The sequence below is a fragment of the Heteronotia binoei genome, chromosome 3, assembly GCF_032191835.1.
Source record: "Heteronotia binoei isolate CCM8104 ecotype False Entrance Well chromosome 3, APGP_CSIRO_Hbin_v1, whole genome shotgun sequence".
Classification (NCBI taxonomy): domain Eukaryota; kingdom Metazoa; phylum Chordata; class Lepidosauria; order Squamata; family Gekkonidae; genus Heteronotia; species Heteronotia binoei.
Window position 1 is genome coordinate 180,955,756 of NC_083225.1, and position 20,131 is coordinate 180,975,886.

At 45.8% G+C, this 20,131-nt stretch overlaps 1 protein-coding gene across 2 annotated transcripts in view; it reads right to left on the minus strand.

The window, feature by feature from the left end:
- Positions 1-6,090: 6,090 nt before the first annotated feature.
- TMEM135 (transmembrane protein 135) overlaps positions 6,091-20,131 on the minus strand; it is a 289,517-nt gene continuing 275,476 nt past the window's right edge. For both annotated transcript variants that reach the window (XM_060234967.1, XM_060234968.1), the window contains 5 exons: positions 15,350-15,413; positions 14,620-14,696; positions 13,157-13,255; positions 9,804-9,871; positions 6,091-7,866 (listed from right to left, as the gene is read on the minus strand). In XM_060234967.1, coding sequence (XP_060090950.1) covers positions 7,728-7,866; positions 9,804-9,871; positions 13,157-13,255; positions 14,620-14,696; positions 15,350-15,413 — 447 coding nt within the window. In that variant the 3' untranslated portion in view covers positions 6,091-7,727. The remainder of the gene's footprint in view (positions 7,867-9,803; positions 9,872-13,156; positions 13,256-14,619; positions 14,697-15,349; positions 15,414-20,131) is intronic.

Here is a 20,131-nt window from a genome sequence, read left to right on the forward strand (position 1 = left end):
GTGGCCTAATATGCAAATGAACATAAGAACATAAGAGAAGCCATGTTGGATCAGGCCAATGGCCCATCCAGTCCAACACTCTGTGTCACATAAGAACATAAGAGAAGCCATGTTGGATCAGGCCAATGACCCATCCAGTCCAACACTCTGTGTCACATAAGAACATAAGAGAAGCCATGTTGGATCAGGCCAATGGCCCATCCAGTCCAACACTCTGTGTCACATAAGAACATAAGAGAAGCCATGTTGGATCAGGCCAATGACCCATCCAGTCCAACACTCTGTGTCACATAAGAACATAAGAGAAGCCATGTTGGATCAGGCCAATGGCCCATCCAGTCTAACACTCTGTGTCACATAAGAACATAAGAGAAGCCATGTTGGATCAGGCCAATGACCCATCCAGTCCAACACTCTGTGTCACATAAGAACATAAGAGAAGCCATGTTGGATCAGGCCAATGGCCCATCCAGTCCAACACTCTGTGTCACACAGTGGCCAAAAAATGTATATATTATACAGTGGCCAAAAAAATGAGTTCCTGCTGGGCTTTTTCTACAAAAGAAAAAGCCCTGATCATGATCCAGTTTGTGGATTTACACATTTGCATTAAATACATTATTTTCAGGAAATTTATTTTTCAATCTACAGTCTTCCCTAGGGGCTGGTATCAATGCTCCTTTCAGCCCTCACACAATTAAAATCCGGCCCTTGTTTTGTTAAAAAAAAAAAAGATTGCAAACCAAACCTCTATCTGTAATTCACAATTAAGACTCATTTTCCTTCCCTCTACTTTCAGTATCTGCTAAACAGTATAAAAAAATCCTTGTGACTGGTGGACTGAGAAAAAGGAGGGAGGTTGGCTTAAACTGATTCATGCAAGACATTCCAACTAAATTAAACCAGTCTCTTCATATTTAGGGAGGAAAGACTCAAGTTCATGTAATGTTTCTTAGGTTCTTTAAGAGGAAATGTTATTACTATTTTTCAAAAATGAATCCAAAAGCAACAATTTATTTCCAGTAAGCAAATATTTTAATATAAGGGATGAGACAACCAGGGGCTCACTGTTTATTTCCAGCTTTCCAGTAAAAACAACTTAAAAATTTTGATTCTTCTGCTATGTTACACAGAAACCATTCTCATCAAAGAGAAAGAAACAGAGAGAACAGAAAGAGAGATGGAGGGGCCGTCTGCCTGCTGGGATACAGTACTCGAGATGAGACGTTCTATTTCCGTCAGAGCAAGTCACCCTAAATGAAGGAAAAACTGGTACCTCAAAGGTATACCTAGGCACAATTATTTGGAAATGTCCCATCGGTTGCAATGGGACTCAAATGAAAGGGTGGAAAAGAAAGTGAAGTGATGGGGTGGCCAAACTTGCTTAATGTAAGAGTCAAATAGAATAAATGACAGATGTTTGAGTGCCGCAATACATGAATATCAGATATTTGAGAGCCATAAGACAGGAATGAAAGAAGGAAGGTAGGTAGCTGGAAAGAAAGCAAATAGATGGGGGGAGGAAAGGCGAGGTGGGAAGAAAACAATTTTAAACTTTAAATGCATTCACCAAGACTCTAGCTTACTTGGAGTAGTGATTTAAAGAGACAAATGCCTTCTCTAAGTGAGCCAATGGGGGAGTGGGTGCTTCAAGAGTCACACAAAATGTGTGAAAGAGCCACAGTTTGGCCACCCCTGTACTAGTTTTTCCAAGTCTTAATGCTGCAAGAAAGCGAACATCTCCCTCTTTTCCAGGACAAAAAATCCCCCAGGATTGCAAAATGAAATTTGCTGTCACAGTCTGTCTCACCTTGCCTTTTATAAACCAGCCCTTTCTCAAAAGAGGTGGAAGTTGAAACATTTTGCAACCACAGACTATTTTCTTTCCCTAAGGATGTGATGCTTGTATAGCAAAAATTTCAACACCCCCCCCCCTACAATAACTTTCTGCTGTGAAAAACAAATTTCGCAAACATTCGGCCACAGCCTTGATGAATTGCTCCTGAGCAGTGGATGTGATTATTTAGTTCTAGTGCAATTTAATTCTGGGTATATAGGCTCTTCTGATGGACACATGGGTGGAATCCTAGCAGGAGCTCCTTTGCATATTAGGCCACACACCCCTGGTGTAGCCAATCCTCCAAGAGCTTACAAAAAAGAGCCTTGTAAACTCTTGGGAGGATTGGCACCATGAGGGTGTGTCCTAATATGCAAAGGAGCTCCTGCTAAAATTCCACCCCTGGATGGACACTTCATCAGGTATCTACCTTAAAGAATCTCGAAATGGCTTACAATCTTCTTCCCTTGCTCTCTACCTTCGTGAGGAGTGGGGCTGAGAGAGCTCTGAGAGAACTGTGACTGGCCAGAGTGATGAAGTCTGCACGCACACAAAAGCCCATTTCCAGAATTAAACTTTGTTGGTCTTCAAGGACTCAAACTTTGTTCTTTTCCCCCAGGCCAAACCAGCTAGTTCTAGCGAAGAAGCCTTTTAAAGGTTGCCCAGGGATGGTCAATTTAAAAATCTGCGATGGCCGCTCCACCTGATCAAAGGTGAAATGCATTTCGCTATGAGGCAATTCTGTGTGTTAAGAGAGAAAATCAGAACAGTTCAGTGATTCAACCCCAAATTGTACCACTTCAGCTGGAGTGGACAATAAAATTATAGTAGATTTGGTTTTGAACGAAAAGCTGAAACGCGACTATAGCGTATCCTAAACCAGTAAGCCTCTTGGAACTAGACAGTGATCCTGTCTCGCAAAGATGCTCTTACAAAAGGTTCTCCCCTTGGGACTTCAGTTCTTGGCACTGATAGACCTATCCAATTGTTACGGCACATCCTTCCAGTTTCTGTTTCTTACTAATGTAGCTTTGCCCAGTGCTCAGAGAATATATTGGTATGGAAGGAGTGTTGGCGTTGGTTGGTACCTCTGCTCCATCTGAAATCCCTGCCTGGAGCCTTTCTAACTGAAAGTCTTCCATCCCATCTTCTCCTACCTTAGGTCCTCCTCCTTTACCAATCCTCCTACATTAAACCACGTTAGAGCAAGGCGTGAACATTTATACCCTGGGAAGACTGGCCAGTGTCTTGCCCTCTACAACTAGGACATATTTTTCCAGCACACACAGCTTTCCCCTTCCCAACTCCGCCTGCTGAAGACAGCCAGGGTGGTGGAGTGGTTAAGAGCTGGGGACTGTATCTGGAAAACTGGGTTTGATTCCCGACTCCTCCACATGCAGACAGCTGGGTGACCTTCAGCCAGTCACAACTCTCTCAAGAGGAGTTCTCTGAGCCCCACTTACCTCACAAGGTGTTTGTTGTGGGGAGAGGAAGGGAAGGCGATTGTAAGCTGCTTCAAAACTCTTTAAAAGGTAAAGGTAAAAAAAAAAGGTAGTCCCCTGTGCAAGCACCAGACGTTTCCGACTTTCACAACGTTTTCACGGCAGACTTTTTTTTTATGGGGTGGCTTGCCATTGCCTTCCCCAGTCATCTACACTTTTCCCGCAGCAAGCTGGGTACTCATTTTACCGACCTCGGAAGGATGGAAGGCTGAGTCAACCTTGAGCCGACTACCTGAACCAGCTTCCACCGGGATCGAACTCAGGTCGTGAGCAGAGGGCTCCGACGGCAGTACTGCAGCTTTACCACTCTGCGCCACGGGGCTCTTTAGGGTAGAGAAAAGTGGGGTATCAAAACCAATTGCATGCATAATTTACTCATATCCAGGGCTGGCCCTAGACCAGGGGTGGCCAAACTTGCTTAATGAAAGAGCCACATAGAATATACATCAGATGTTTGAGAGCCACAAGACATGAACGTCAGATGTTTGAGAACCTCAAGGAAAGAAGGCAGGCAATAGATGGGGGGAGGTGGAAAGAAAGCCCCTTTAACTTCAAATGCATTCTCCAAGCCACTGGCTTGCTTGACTCGAAGAAGTGATTCAAAGTTGGTCAATGGGGCAGTGGGGGCTTCGAGAGCCACACAATGTGTGTGAAAGAGCCACACGTGGCCCCCGAGCCGCGGTTTGGCCCCCCCTGCCTTACACCGCCTGTCAAGGCTAACTTCTGGCTTCCCCCTCGCACTGATGTCACCAAGTCATATGAGGGTGTGCCCCGTTCAGCGCCCCCAGGAGAACGGCGCCCTAGGCAATCACCTAGCGGCAGGGCCAGCCCTGCTCATATCAGGAGTTCCACACAAGAGCCTGAGATCCTGGATGCTCAGTGGGAAGAGCCCGATGGCAAGAGAAAGCTGGTTCTGGCCAACAAGACTGAATGTGGCGACTGTCTTTAGGTGGGCTTAGGGATGGGAACTGCCCCATGTGATTTCTTGGCCCTACATTAACTCTTCCCATCTCCCGCTCCCCCTTTTTGTTTTGGGGCCAAGTCACAGCTGACTTACGGTGACCCTGCGGAGTTTCCACAGCAAGAGATGTTTAGAGGTAGTTTGCCGTCGTTCGCCTCTGTGGAGCAACCTCAGGCTTCCAAATACTGACAGGGGCCGAGCTGCTTCGCTTCTGAGATCTGATGAGATCAAGCTAGCCTGGGCCATCCACAATAGGGCTAACACCTTACACGAGGGCCAGGGCTTTTTTTTTTTTTTTGTAACAGGAGCTCCTGATGTAGCCAATCCTCTTGGAGCTTACAGTAGGCCCTGTACAAAGAGCCCTGTAAGCTCTTGGAGGATTGGCTACATCAGGGGTGCGTGGCCCAGGGGTGGAATTCTAGCACAAGCTCCTTTGCATATTAGGCCACACCCCCTGTGGTAGCCAATCCTCCTGGAGCTTACAGTAGGCCCTGTACTAAGAGACCTGTAAGCTCTTGGAGGATTGGCTACATCAGGGGTGTGTGGCCTAATATGCAAAGGAGCTCCTGCTACAAAAAAAAAGCCCAGATGAGGACTATTTATATTTGCGAATGTGGCTGTCATAAAGATCTCCTACACCTATCCAAACATTGTTTATAGTTGGAGGGGGGTTGGATACAGAGGTTACACATGTTTATCTCCAAACTTCATCAGCACGTGCAACACCCCTTCCACCCACCCAGAAAAGAGGTGGGACAGGTCCCTGAGTTAAGTATGGCCTTGGTTAGGCATACTTTCAGCCAGTGAATCCCAGCAACTTCCTACCTGTGCTTTATCTACACTGACTCACAAAGATTATATCTCTTGCTTAATTCTGTGTTAAAAAGCTAAATATTTAAAAAATTAAAAGTAGCCCCCTGTGCAAGTACCAGTTGTTTCTGATTCTGGGGTGATGTCACATCACGACGTTTTCACTGCAGACTTTGTACGGGGTGGTTTGCCATTGCCTTCCCCAGTCATCTACACTTTCCCCCCAGCAAGCTGGGTACTCATTTTACCGACCTCGGAAGGATGGAAGGCTGAGTCTACCTTGAGCCGGCTACCTGAAAAAACAGCTTCCACCGGGATCGAAATCAGGTCATGAGCAGAGCTTAGGACTGCAGTACTGCAGCTTTACCACTCTGTACCACGGGGCTCTTCCTAACTAAATATTAGGTTAGTACCATTTGTATTGTATTTGACAGCATACCTCTACAACATGGTTTTCCATTGAATCTGTTTACTTCTCTTTTTTTGCCAAGCAGCTTCAATAACATATTGTGTACCATTATCATCTGTGCTTTGTTAAGACAGCCTATTGTGTGTATGCGGATATTCTATTTTGCATTATTTTGTAACTCGGATATTTCTCAATAAACTGTTTATTATCTTGGAATATATATATTAAAGAGAAGAAAAAAAAATCCCAGCAACTTGACATTCTGACCAGACCATTCGCCAGCCGTTTATGATCAACTTTTTAATCGCTCCAATGCAAGCAATCGTCGGAAGGTGAATCATTGGCGCTGTGCTGTTACACATCGAATAAAGCCAACCCTCTCCTCCACTCCTCGGAAGGGCAGGTATGGTTTCGCAAAACCTGGCGTGAGAAATAAACCCCAAACGTCGTATTTAACGAGGACAGGTACAACTTTCTTAAAACTTAACATACAACTTCATTTTGCAAAGCAGGCAAAAATAAGACACAGCAGCTGTGTTGGTCCATCTGAAATTCAGGGAAAAAACATTCAAACAGCATCGTGATACTTTTATTGGGACTTGTAAAAAAAAAAAGCCCTCACAAATCAGCTGCTTACAACTCGGTGAATTTTTCATTGGTCCTAACGAAAGCATTATGCTATGGCTGCTGCTTCATTATAAACTTCACTGTTACAGTGTCTGGGGGGGAAAAGATTCTGTCATATGGATATATATTATTTTTATATATATAATCTATCTATATACATACATCATTGGAAAAAAAAATAACTTACAGCAATTAAATCAGAATCTGCACAACTACCCCATCTTTTTAAATCACTGACATTTCAGGAAGTGAGATTATTTTTTTTTTTGGCTTAATGAATGGATCCAGTCTTCAGATAATGTGTCTTTTCCCCACAAACAAGCAAAGAAAACAAAAACCCTTGCAAAAGTCTGTTGTTGCGGTTGATGCAACAGCTATAACTGAGCCCGTTGCCCAAATGGGGCTAGAACTTCCAGCTGTCATTGGGACCCAGCAGAGACAGAGAAAAACGGATTCTGTGATGGTCTGCATGCCCTTTCTTCCCATATATACGGCTGCTGGACAGTTCCAAAAACAATTCAACAAGGAACAACATTGACAGAAATAAACAGCATCTCTGTTGTAACAAATCAATCTGTTTTGCTTCGTCTGTTGAAATGCAGGGCTTTGATTCCTTTTGAAGGCCACTGAGCTACGGACATTGGGTACAGGCTTGCAAAATGAAGTCGATTACATACTGAAGGACACATCTGTTTTCTCCAGTCTTTTGTATGGACTTTGTTGTTAAAACGATCCAGTATTTTGCGAGACTTCCTTCAGCATGCGAAATGCTACATTCCCTTCCCAAGGGGATCTTGTCTTCTGCAGGTATCTATACCAAGGTCTCAAAAACCACCAAGGCCTCAGGTTTCAGTGTTTCTTCCCATTCTCTTGGTGTAAAGTCCAGCTGTGAAACTGGATTTAGGAGAAAGCCAGTTGTTCTTGGAAGGCAGTTTGCCATAACCAAATCTGGATATGAGCAGTGCAGTCATCAACAGAATACTAGATATTGGCTCTTTTAAAACATTTCCAGTGACTAAATAAAACCGCCAAACAATATTATCCTCCCTCCCTCAAAACCAACCAACCAATACTATCTGGAACTTGGAAAAAAATCCCTACTAAAATCTGATTCTTAAAATAAAATTTATAGCAACGACCAATTATATATATTCAATGTCCCTTTCATTTTTTCTAAATGCAAAAATATTTTTAGTTCTTTTTTTAAAACTACCTACTGGAATGAATTAAAATGAGGGGGGGGGGAAACGTTATTTTGATTTAAGTACACCCAGATACTCTTCTTTTCATTGTTGATATATTAATTCAATGATATATAATTCTGTCAAAAATCTACTATCTTGTCAACCAATCACAGTGATCCAGCGTCGTTTTTTGTTTTTTTTTAACTTCTAAAGGATGGGCCAGAACTACAGCCCACGCCTTTCTACAGCACTTCTTCGGTATGTTTTGATTGGTAAGAAACAACTCACGGAAACAATACTGAAGCAGAACATAGGCCCTCTTCCGTATACTCGACTGTTACAATTAATTTAACTCTCCCAGACAGACATCGGTCAGATTTATTCATGCGCTAACATATCACTTCCAAGACCGTTCAACAGGTAGCTCTGGAGGCTCAACGGTGTATCTTGGGTCAAGTTTAGGTATGAAATCCTTGAAATGCATAGAGGCTTCAGTACCAAATACATCTAAAACTCTTCTATTCATCAGGGCGAACCTGGGAGGGGGGAAATGAAGAGATTTGAGATGAAATTAGTTGTATTATTTCTCTTGGGATACAAAGAAAGCCCACAGCTGAATGGGATGCCTGGGTTACGAAAGAAACAGCTAACAAGCACTTGCTACCCAGTGAACAAAACCAACCTGGCAAGGAACTCTTTCATTTACTATTTATTTAAAATATTTTGATGCCACCTTTCCACCCATTCGGGGCCCACAAGGCAGCTGAAATAAAACCATTAAAGCATTGAAGCAACTAAAATACAGTTAAAATATACAATTCGATTAAAAAGCGCATAAACAAACAACACTGGGTGAGCCAATCACCATTACTGGGTTACGCCGGATGAAACAAGGAACTTTTCACCTGCTGGCGGAAGACGCTGATAGAGGGAGACAGATGACTCTCCCTGAGGTGGGACTCCCCAGAGTTTTGGGGCCATGGCTCAGTAGGGTTACCAGTGCTGAGATGGGAAATACCTGGAGATTTGGGAGGTGGAGTCTGGGGAGCGTGGGGTTTGGGGAGGGGAGGGATCTCAACAAAGTACAATACTATAGAGCAGGGGTGTCAAACATGAAGTTTGGGGGCTGAATCAGGCCACTGGAGGGCTCCTATCAGGCCCCTGAGCAACTGGCTGTCGTCAGGCTCCTCCCTTGGGGAGGAAGGGGGGAGGGAGAGCTTTGCAAGGCTCTCTCAATTGCACAGCAGAGCTACTGAGCCAAGCCTCTCTTCCTTCTATTGGCTGAGGCTCCCCCCCACAGTCCCGGAAGGAAGGAAGGAAGGAAGGAAGGAAGGAAGGAAGGAAGGAAGGAAGGAAGGAAGGAAGGAGCCAGAGCTTCCTTTGCCCAGTTCCCTGGATTCCATGGGAGAAATACAAAGACAGCATCTTTAAGACCAATGAATGCTAACGTTTTAAGCATGTTTTAAAAAATGTATATAGTTGTGTTTGTCCGTGTTCTTTATAAAATTTATATCTCTGCTACCTAATCTTAAACAGGTACACGCATGGCCTGGCCAGACATGGCTCAGCCCAACCCAACATGGCCCAGCCCAGCAAGGTCTCATTTATGCCCTCATAACACATGAGTCTGACACCCCTGCTATGGAGCCCACCCTCCAAATCAGTCATTTTCTCCAAGGGAACTGATCTCTATGGTCTGGAGATCAGTTGTAAAAGTGGGAGGTCTCCAGGCCTGACCTGGAGCTTGGCAACCCTACGACTGAGAAGGCCCTTTCTCAGGCTGCCAACCATCTCTCTACAGATAGCGGCAACAACCAAAGTGGGGCCTCCGAGGATGATTGGAGTGTATCGGTGAGTTCATTTGGAGGAGGCGGTCCTTTAGGAGGCGGTCTTTGCGGTATTTTGGTCCCAGGTCATGCAGGGCTTTAGAAGGCAACTTTTAACGATTATTCAATTCCTAAACAATGATCAGAGTCAGGATTTCTGTAGGAAAACACAATCCAAGCCTGCTGCGAGAACAGGCCTATGTGAAAAGTTCCGTCTGTTACGGTACCCTTCATTATGGACTGTTCAAAACTACTGAATGTTTCGTCAAAATTCAGTCCCGAACCACTGTGATTCAGATTGTGACCAAGCTAGTTATAAGTCAATAAGCCGCAAGCTTCTGATTGCCACAAAATGCTTCTAGAAGAAATGCTTTGAGAGATTCAAACAAGTTATCTTTGCTGTCCACCTAACGAATGAGGGGAAAAGTTAGCACCACATCCATTTGGAAAGCTAACTCAGCAACACCCTCTGCAAGGTGGGAGGAATTTCCATGGAACTCCCATAATGTTGACAGTACAGTCGATACAAAAATGCATTAGTCCAATTCATTCAACATGGCCTTTCTTCATAAACCAAATGGAAGAGAGGACCAGTATTCTTCTGCCAAAGTACCCCAAAGCCGCTGAAATCACCCTCAGTTACTTACCGGCCCCTGGTTAACCGTAATAGAAATTTCCAGTACGAAGGTCTCAGGTTCTGTATTTCCATCACGGCCTATCAACAAGAATTCTGAATTCAGTTTAAACAGCTAGAAACACTGCGGTCAAACAGCTAATCTGCCTGCAATTCTTATTCTCGCTTATCAGAATAATCCTTTGTTTCTAAGACATTGTCGCAAACGTACAGTCAGCCAATGCGCCACCAACAAACGGTCAGTAAGCACTGCTTGTCTCCATAATCTCCGTATTTCTAGACGCTTCATTCCATGCGACATTTATCTGCACTTCCCTTTGCAACACAAGACTAGACTTCAAGTTACGAGAACCACATCATCGCCACAGGGGCTCGCAGCCATGTTACAAGGAGGTCCATTCAGAAGAACTGCAGGGGGGCTGATTCAGACTATTCCGGCTAGCCTTTAATTAATTAACTTACTTTGACAACACTAATCGATTAATTAACTTAATGACACTATTCCGGCTAGCCTTTAATTGATTCTGGAGTACCGACAGAGTAGTAAGGAATGATACCTAATAAATACTGAACGCCATTGGAAACGAAATGACATCAAGTGGTATTAGCACCTGACCGTTTTAATTTTTAATTTAAATTGATGTAATTAATGTGTTGAATTAATGTGCTGAAATGTTATTGTGATTTTATTGGTTGTGAGCCGCCCTGAGCCTGCCTCGGCGGGGAGGGCGGGATATAAGTCTAATAAACCATAAGTCTAATAAATCATTGACACCAGAGCACGGGGAGCGGGGAGGGGGGGAGAGGAGGAGAAGAGACTGGATTTATTCCCTGCCTGTCACTCGGAGACTAAGAACAGGTTACAGTCTCCTTCCCTACCACTCCCTGCAACAGACGCCCTGTGAGGTAGGTAAGGCTGAAAGAGCTCTTGAGGGGACTGCTCTTAAGAGAACTGTGACTGACCCAAGGTCACCCAACTGGCTTTTATGTGGAGGAGTGGGGAATCAAACCTGGTTTTCCAGATTAGAGTCCTCTGTTCTTAACCACTGCACCAGACTTGCTGTCCTGCATTTCTCTCCCCACGCACAGTTTTCCTGACCGAAATGGTTTCAGACGGGCGCTGTTTGTCCTATTTGGAGGCTGCGTGTGCAAACATTCAGTGCCTGTGCAGCCCCCCAATGAGGTTGTCACACAGAGGGGCCTGGAAGGGCCTTCTACTGACTGCCACCACTCTGGTAAGGATCTGCATGGATGGCTCAGGGCACCCAACCACCCCTGTCCTCCTTATTAATAAATACCTCCTAATTGTGACCAAGGAGACGTGAGAACCAAGGCAGTATAACAACAAAAAGAAGCTTATTATTAGTGCTCTAAAACAATAAGTGGGTGACAAAGATTTAATGCTGAAGTGAATATGAAACAGTAAAGGTTGGCGCAAATAAACAAGAGCCCTGACGCGTTTAGCTATACAGTCCCTACGCTAATACCTAACTCACCACACTTCCCTTGGGTGAGGGATCTTTTCCTGCTGTCTGTTCCAGAAAACCCTCCTTCTTTGCCTGCAGCCTCTCCAGGAAAGAACACACCCTGTCTGGGCTTGGCCCTTTTATGCTCTCCTCCTGGACCCCACCCCTCTCAACCTCCAAAACCTTGCCACTCAATCGGAGGGGATCCTGGGAAATGTAGGCTTTCCCCAGTAACTTCTAAGCAGGCTTCTATGGAGCCTGCAGGCCTCACTAGGCCCAGGATCATAACAGAGGTCCTTTAGGATTGGGGAAATCTGGGGAGTGGACGCTCCCTGAATGCAATCATTCTAATGTGAATCAGCGTCCTGCAGTGCTTCTAAATTGTGTTGTTGCAGAAGAACTCACAACTGCCAAGTAGTTGCAAGGTTCCATGGCGATCACGTGATATACGTAATGTGCAGTTTGGACCACAGACGCACAGAGTTGCTTCTGGTGATGCAAAAGGGACACCCCTTCTGCAAATTACTTCTCGCAGAGAGCAGTGCCGTGGAACATGCGGGCAAGCAACCTGGGAGCTGAAAATGACATCAGTTCAGGAAAGGGAAGAGACAAGCCGGCATCAGTGGGATGATCACGTGAGCAAATATCTGTTGAACTGGCCGTGGACGCCACTCCTTATCGTTTTTAACTTTCACTGTCGCTCTTTGTCACAGAAAGATTCCGCTATCTCTGCTTCTGGGGTAATGTAAAACACACTCTTGGGAAATGCACAACCGGGCACCAGATATATGAATTACTACGAACAGGGGTTGCTTTGTAGAAAAACAGGTGGCGGAGCTCATTGGCATAGCTCATTAGCATATGGCCCTCCCCCCCCCCAACCAAAAGCAACCCAATGCAAGAAAGGAGAGCCCTGGGCAAGCGAGGCTTGCTTGGGCTGGCCTAGGGTTGCCAAATCCAAATCAAGAAATATCTGGGGACTTTGGGGGTGGAGACAGGAGACTTTGGGGGTGGAGCCAGGAGACATTGGGGGCGGAGCCAAGAACAAGGGTGTGACAAGCATAATTGAATTCCAAGGGAGTTCTGGGCATCACATTTAATGGGACAGGATATAATGGAGGATAGGGGCACCTTCTTTTGGGGCTCATAGAATTGGACCCCCTGGTCCAATCCTTTTGAAACTTGGAAGGTATTTTGGGGAGAGGCACTAGATGCTATACTGAAAATTTGGCACCTCTACCTCAAAAAACAGCTCCCCCAGAGCCCCCGATACCCATGGATCAATTCCCCATCGTTCCCTATAGGAATCATTCATGGAGGTGCATGATGGCTGTGGGGGTGGGGCCTGTAAAACCGGGGGATCCCCCTCTGGGACCTGGGGATTGGGAAGCCTAGGCTGGCCAGAGATCCATGTGTGGGTCAAAAGGCCAGCAAGCCACCCACTGCCCAAGATCACATAAGAAGTGAAGAAAGGGTGGCATGGGCTTCTCCAGGGGTTAATGAGGGCTGCTGGGGGTGTGGCAAAGCCCCTGGTGGCTGGCTGGCTGTCTGCTCTCCTAATTCAGGGATTGTTATGCAGCTGCACCTACTATTCAACGGACAAGGTAGGTGGGGAGGAAGAGGAGGAACCCTCAGAAAGGTTCAGGAGCTGTGCTCCTATGAGCTCCTGCTGAATCTGAGGCCTGACTATGAATGCTTTCACACATGCTGAGCAACACTTTCAATCCACTTTAGCGAGCATTTGCAAGTGGATTTTGCCATTTCACACAGTGAAAAAATAGCTGCAAAGTGGGACTGAAAGTTCATTATTCAGTGTGCCACCTTCGTCTCAAGTTTCCTTTTGCTCTACTGTAACCGATTGATTTTAGACATGGTTTCCAACAGAAGGCCAAATGCTTACAGCTTGGAAGCAGATTGCTGTGGATACGGCGTAGATGACGCTGTCTGCGTGAGGGAAATAGGGGACCTTTCCAGCTTCAATGCCTTTGAAATACATGGCCTGTAAAAAAAAAAAAGAAGAAGAAAAGAAAGAAACCAACTGAACAAAAGTTTCCAGAAAAAAGCCCTGACCTGGATAGAGCAGGCAAGCCTGATATCATCAGAACCCAAGCAGGGTTGACTCGGGCAAGTCCTTGGATGGGAGAATTCCTTGGAATACCAGAGCCAGGAGGCAGAGACAGGCTTTATTCCTCCACCTCTCTGAATATCTTCCAAACCTCAGCAGAGGCCAGTCACCAGAGGTTGCCATGACTTCCAGCTTCACACACACACGTCAAAATACAAACAATGAAGTTTCTAGAAAGGCAGGAGATGCAACAGGGAAGAGTACGGCAGGTGCACTGCTCTGCTTGTGGTTAAGCAGAGCATGTGGTCGGGAAAGACCCCAAGTAATCAATCACTTCAAAGACTGTAAAAAACAGAATTGTTCAGGAGGGCATCTTATTTTATTTATTTTTTTTAGTCGCTGCACACCCAAATGGTCTTGTGGCGACTTACATCATTAACATCAATAAGATTAAAAAACAACATAGAAGAAATAACAAATATAAAATGTTGGCATTCAAATTTTAAAATACGTGGTGGCCATCACCATACCACTGTTAAAACAGGCCCAAGCATGTGGTTACCCTCCTAAGCCCAACCTAAACAATTCAGCTTTGCATGCCCTGCAAGAACTAAACAAGTCCAACAGGGCATGGGTGTCATCCGAGAGTGTGTTCCACAGGGTAGGGGCCACAACAGAAAAGGCCCTTCTGGTGACAGCTAAGTAGACTTAGAATTTGCAACTCTGGAACTGGTGCGGGGCGGGGAGGAGTTAATTCCCCCTCCGGCAACACAGCTGTGACCGAGATCATGCTGCAGGCACACCTCCTTTGGGAACTTGTTCCATAATCATGGGGCTGCCGAGGCTGCATTGAAGGGTCATGTGACACTTCCCAAGTTCCAATCATGGATCCCCAGTATGCGCTCTCTTTGGCCTGTAGGTATTAAGAACCCTGTGGCGCAGTACTGCAGTCTGAGCTCTCTGCTCATGACCTGAGTTCGATCCCGGCGGAAGCCGGCTCAAGGTTGACTCAGTCTTCCAGCCTTCCGAGGTCGGTAAAATGAGTACCCAGCTTGCTGGGGGAAAGGGTAGATGACTGAGGAAGGCAATGGCAAACCACCCTGTAAAAAGTCTACCGTGAAAACATTGTGATGTGACGTCACTCTGGGGTCAGAAACGACTGGTGCTTGCACAGGGGACTACCTTTACTTTTTTTATTCTGATTCTGGGGCCATTATCTCAGAAGACCATTCTGTTGGGAACAAAGGCAGGAGAAAACATGATTTCAATACAGGAATTAGCAAAGGGGTGCAACTTACCTCCACTAGTTTGGAAGCAAGGTACATGGAGATAGTAGTACTTTTGTAAAACATCATTGAAACGCCTGCCAAGGACCCTGCATCAACAAGAAAGAACCAGCCATGTTTGTGCTACTGCAGGGAGCAAAAGTCTACAGCCACGATACCCAAATAGAGTGCAAAAACTGCCCAGCACCTTCTCTGGCATACCACCTGTCTCACACACCTAATACTTGTGACACTGCCCACTCTCTCTTTAAATTTCATATTTCCACTCTCCGCTACTTCCTTGGATCCTGGCCAACTCCTTGGACTTCCAGCCAACCCTATCTAGTTTCTCCTGTCCCTGGGGCCTGTGAGAACATTTTCCCCAGCCAGTCCTTCAACAAGCATTGCTCACAGAAACGAACGTTGTATTCCCGAGAGCTTCGTTCCTTCCGCTGATGGAATGTTTGTGGCCATTCTATGGCATCACGGGAATTAAGCCATCCAATGAGTGACCCCTTCTACTGCAGCGTGGCCACAAAATATCCCCAAGTGGTTCCAAATAGGATGGTTTGGGTCTCTGGTTTTAAGCCACGATTCTTCTAGCAAGCAGACAAGAGGCATTAAAAAACACTAGTCCTAGGCATTAGGAACACCACAAGGGGGAATTATTCGGCTTCCTTGGCTGGATGAAGGCATGTGGTACAAATCATTTTAAATTGTAGATGTAACGGTCATATATTTTACTTGCGGTATGCAGATTTACCAGCAATAAGTGCGTGCAGTTCGTCGTCCAAGTTCCGTACCCAGCGCAAGAAGCAGCTCGTACCCTGTATTTTTCAGAATAAGCACAGTAACTTTTGTTAGATGAGACAGCATTACAGTCCAGGAACAAAATTCTCTGTAATATGTAAGCAATCAAAGTAGAAACAGAGCAACTGTGACTACAGCTCCAGTTCTGAGGATCTATTTCGTAGCTGCTCAGCAACAATGGAATTTATAAAGTAATTAAAAAAAAAATCAGTATTTCGGGACAGACCTTAGATTAAAAGGACAAGACGGCAAAGCCTCGGCAAAATTGAACAGAGCTCTAGTAACACCTTTTCAAACAAAATACAATATTTTGCCACCTCCTTAGCTTCTTGGATACGGCCTATTGCACAAGTATTCATACAGTTCATAATATTTTACCCAGGGGTCGTTTTGTAGAAAAATAGGTGGCGGGGCCCATTAGCATATGCCACCACCCCCCAGGCAAAAGCAACCTGACGCAAGAAAGGAAAGCCCCGGGTGAGTGAGGCCTGCTTGGGCTGGCTGGAGATCCAGCCAGCGCAAGCAGGCCTCACTCACCTGGGCCTCTCCTGCCCCCCCCAGTCAATTTGCCCAAAATTACATAAGAAGTGGAGAAAGGGTGGTGTGGGCTTCTCCAGGGGTCAATGAGGGCTGCAGGGGGTGTGGCAAAGCCCCTGGTGGCTAGATGTCTCCTAATCAAGGGATTGTTATGCAGCTGAACCTACTATTCAGTGGACAAGGTAGGTGGGGAGGAAGAAGGGAAACCTTCAGAACTTCCTGTGAGCTCCTGCTGAATCTGAGGCCTGATTTTACCCAAGTCTCTCTTTGCTCAAGTCCACCTGCTGCTTTTTAAGCAAGCGGGCAAGTCCACCTGCTGCTTTTTAAGCAAGCGGGCAATTTTAAAATTCTGGCACAACTGAGGTGGGCGCCTCCATGAAATGGCTGCCGCAGGAGGTGGAGACAACCACACAGTGTCAGGGAATGAGGTTAAGTGGTGTTTAAAAGGATGCTTTTAAAAATCGGTATACTGTTTAGAAATAGTTTCTTGCATACCCACAGACTGCGGGTTTGCAGGCGTTCCAATCGAAAGCTACCTTGCGTGAGAAGTTTCCTGCACCAATAAGCAGTCTCACCAACAATAATTTCTTTCTCCCTCGTGCTATTTTTATAAACAGGAGGCATCTTTATGGTGGGAAGCCTCTAAACCCACAGTTGCCTTCCAAAGCAACGTATCAAAACGGCTTGTGCATTTCTGCAAGAAAACTGATACAGTCCTCAGGTCGGGTGTGGGAACGTCAGTCGGACACACATCTGTGAGCAGCAGTGGGAACTTAATTCTCACAGAGGTCTGGGAGGAGCAGAGCAGAGCAGCTCTGATAGCTGAGACAGCTGGAGAAATTGCTGAGAATTTCTGAGTTTTGAAGGACTACATTCTAAGGTTTGTGGGGCTGCCTAAAATTCTAAGGTGTGATAGCTGGGGAACTGCTCTTTGTTTGGTTGACTGCTCTTTGTTTGGTTGACTGCCTTAAGGGTGAAAGAGATTGAGAGTGATTGCTGCTGATTGAGAGTGATTGCTGAGGAGTGCCCTGCTCCACCTCTTTGCATTTTAAGCTGCGCCTTGCCAAAGGCTGAGCACATCTCACAGAGGTCTTGGAGGAGCAGAGCAGAGCAGCTCTGATAGCTGAGACAGCTGGAGAAATTGCTGAGAATTTCTGAGTTTTGAAGGACTACATTCTAAGGTTTGTGGGGCTGCCTAAAATTCTAAGGTGTGATAGCTGGGGAACTGCTCTTTGTTTGGTTGACTGCTCTTTGTTTGGTTGACTGCCTTAAGGGTGAAAGAGATTGAGAGTGATTGCTGCTGATTGAGAGTGATTGCTGAGGAGTGCCCTGCTCCACCTCTTTGCATTTTAAGCTGCGCCTTGCCAAAGGCGCGAGCCTTTGGCGCGAGCCGAAGGGCGAGAGCTAAAGGGCTCTTGGCCTGTGGCTCTTCGCCTAGGGGCTCTCTAAGGAGCAGGAACCCAGATCCCTGGCTTCCTTGTTCTCCAAATAAGGTAAGTTCCCAATAAGGTAAGTTTAGGTAAGTTGACCCGCCAGAAGGGGAGCCACTTAAACAGCATTTAAAGAGGACTGTATATTTTAATATATATATATATATATACAATGAAGATAGAATGCCAGCAGGGGGTTGGGGGCTTTCCAGTGTTTTGCACTGAGTGTCACATGTATGACTATCTGCCCAAAGGACAGAAGTCTTGGGTGTGTGCTCGATGCAAGGAGCTCCTGGTCCTCAGGGAACGAGTTCGTACCCTTGAGGCCGAGGTGACTGCCCTGGAGAAGCAGAGACAGTCAGTTAGGCACTTGGGGAAGACTCTCGGGGGCGTATTAGATGAGCCCCGCTCTGAACGTAGCAGCCCCGTTGCTGCCAGAGAGCGTGAGGGTCGAGAGGGAACAGGGCACCGTGCTGAGGATAAGGGGAATGCGCCCTCAGAAGGGACCTCTTCTTCGGTCGGTGAGCGGGAATCCTTTCGCGCCAAGGAACCATCCCTGAGCAGGGGGAGAGGGGGGGTATTGGTAGTTGGTGATTCGATCATTAGGCAAGTAGACAGCCGGGTGGCGAAACCGCGTACTGACCGTATGGTGACTTGCCTGCCTGGTGCGAAGGTAGCGGACATTACGCGTGTAGTAGATAGACTGATAGACAGTGCTGGGGAGGAGCCTGTGGTCGTGGTGCATGTTGGCACCAACGATGTGGGGAAATGCAGTCGTGAGGTCCTGGAGGAAAAATTTAGGCTGCTAGGCGGGAGACTTAAGGCCAGGACCTCCAAGGTAGCCTTCTCGGAAGTGCTACCTGTTCCACGTGCAGGGCAGGAGAGACAGGCACAAATTAGAAGTCTCAATGTGTGGATGAGACGATGGTGTAAGGAGGAAGGGTTTAAGTTTGTTAGGCACTGGGATGCTTTCTGGAACAAGCGGGAGCTGTACAAAAGAGACGGTCTCCACTTGTCCCCGGATGGAACCAGGCTGCTGGCGCTTAAAATCAAAAAGGTGGCAGAGCAGTTTTTAAACTAAATCTTGGGGGAAAGCCGACAGGAGATGAAATGTCTCTGGTTCGGGAGGACTCGTCTCAAAGAGATGAAGGGTTAGCTGCTATTTTTCTACCGGGTAACGGACCGGAGTTGTCCACTGTGAAGGTGACAAACAATATGGACTGTCTGCCAGTGTCTCGAGGCGGCAGGAGGAAGGTGGCGGGCCTAGCTCGCCTGGGAAATTATAGATGTTTGTATGCAAATGCTAGAAGTGTTCAAAGTAAAATTGGTGAATTGGAATGTTTAGTGCTGGGAGAAAACATAGACATTGTGGGAATTTCAGAAACTTGGTGGAATGAGGAGAATCAGTGGGACACGGTGATTCCTGGATATAAGCTATATCGGAAGGATAGGGAGGGAAGGGTTGGAGGTGGGGTGGCTCTGTATGTCAGAGAGGATATACGGTCCAGTAAGGCTGAGATCAGAGAATTAGATTCACTTTTAGAAATGCTTTGGGTTGAAATAGAGGGCCCAAAAGGAAATTTAACTATGGGAGTTTGTTATCGCCCACCAAATCAAAAGAGAGAGGACGATTATAATATGATGGAAGGCTTAAAGATAGCGGCTAAACGTAAAAACTGTGTTGTAATAGGTGATTTTAACTACCCGCAGATTGATTGGGTCAATATGTGTTCTGGTCGAGAGAAAGAGATTGAGTTTCTTGATGCTCTCAATGACTGTGCTATGGAGCAGATGGTCTCAGAACCTACAAGGGGTGGGGCGATCCTGGATTTGGTCCTAAGTAATGCCCAAGACTTGGTGAGAGATGTAAAAGTGATTGCGCCACTTGGGAGCAGTGACCATAATGTTATTGATTTCACCGTTTGTATAAATAGGGAGTTGTCCAAAAAGACCACCACAACCACGTTTAACTTTAAAAGGGGTAAATACACTGAGATGAGGAGGCATGTGAGGAAGAAACTGAAAGGAAAGGTACATACGGTCAAAACCCTTGAGAAAGCTTGGACGCTATTTAAAACTATAATCCTAGAAGCTCAGATAAAATACATACCACAAGTTAGGAAAGGCACAAACAGGCATAAGAAAAGGCCTGCGTGGTTAACAAATAAAGTAATGGAAGCTGTAAAAGGTAAGAAGGACTCCTTTAAGCGGTGGAAAACCAGTCCAAGTGAGATTAGTAAAAGGGAACACAGGCTGTGGCAAATCAAATGCAAGACTGTGATCAGGCAGGCAAAAAGGGACTATGAGGAGCATATTGCAAAAAACATAAAGACCAACAATAAAACTTTCTTCAAATATATTAGAAGTAGGAAACCAGCCAGGGAGGCAGTGGGGCCCTTGGATGACCATGGGGTAAAAGGATTACTGAAGGAGGATAGGGAAATGGCTGAAAAGCTAAATGAATTTTTTGCCTCCGTCTTCACTGTAGAAGACGAGAACTTTTTGCCCGCCCCAGAACCACTAATTTTGGAAGGGGTGTTGAAAGACCTGAGTCAGATTGAGGTGACAAATGAGGAGGTCCTACAACTGATAGACAAATTAAAAACTAATAAGTCACCGGGTCCGGATGGCATACATCCGAGAGTTCTGAAGGAACTCAAAGTTGAACTTGTGGATCTTCTAACAAAAATCTGTAATCTTTCATTGAAATCTGCCTCCGTTCCTGAGGACTGGAAGGTAGCAAATGTCACCCCCATCTTTAAAAAAGG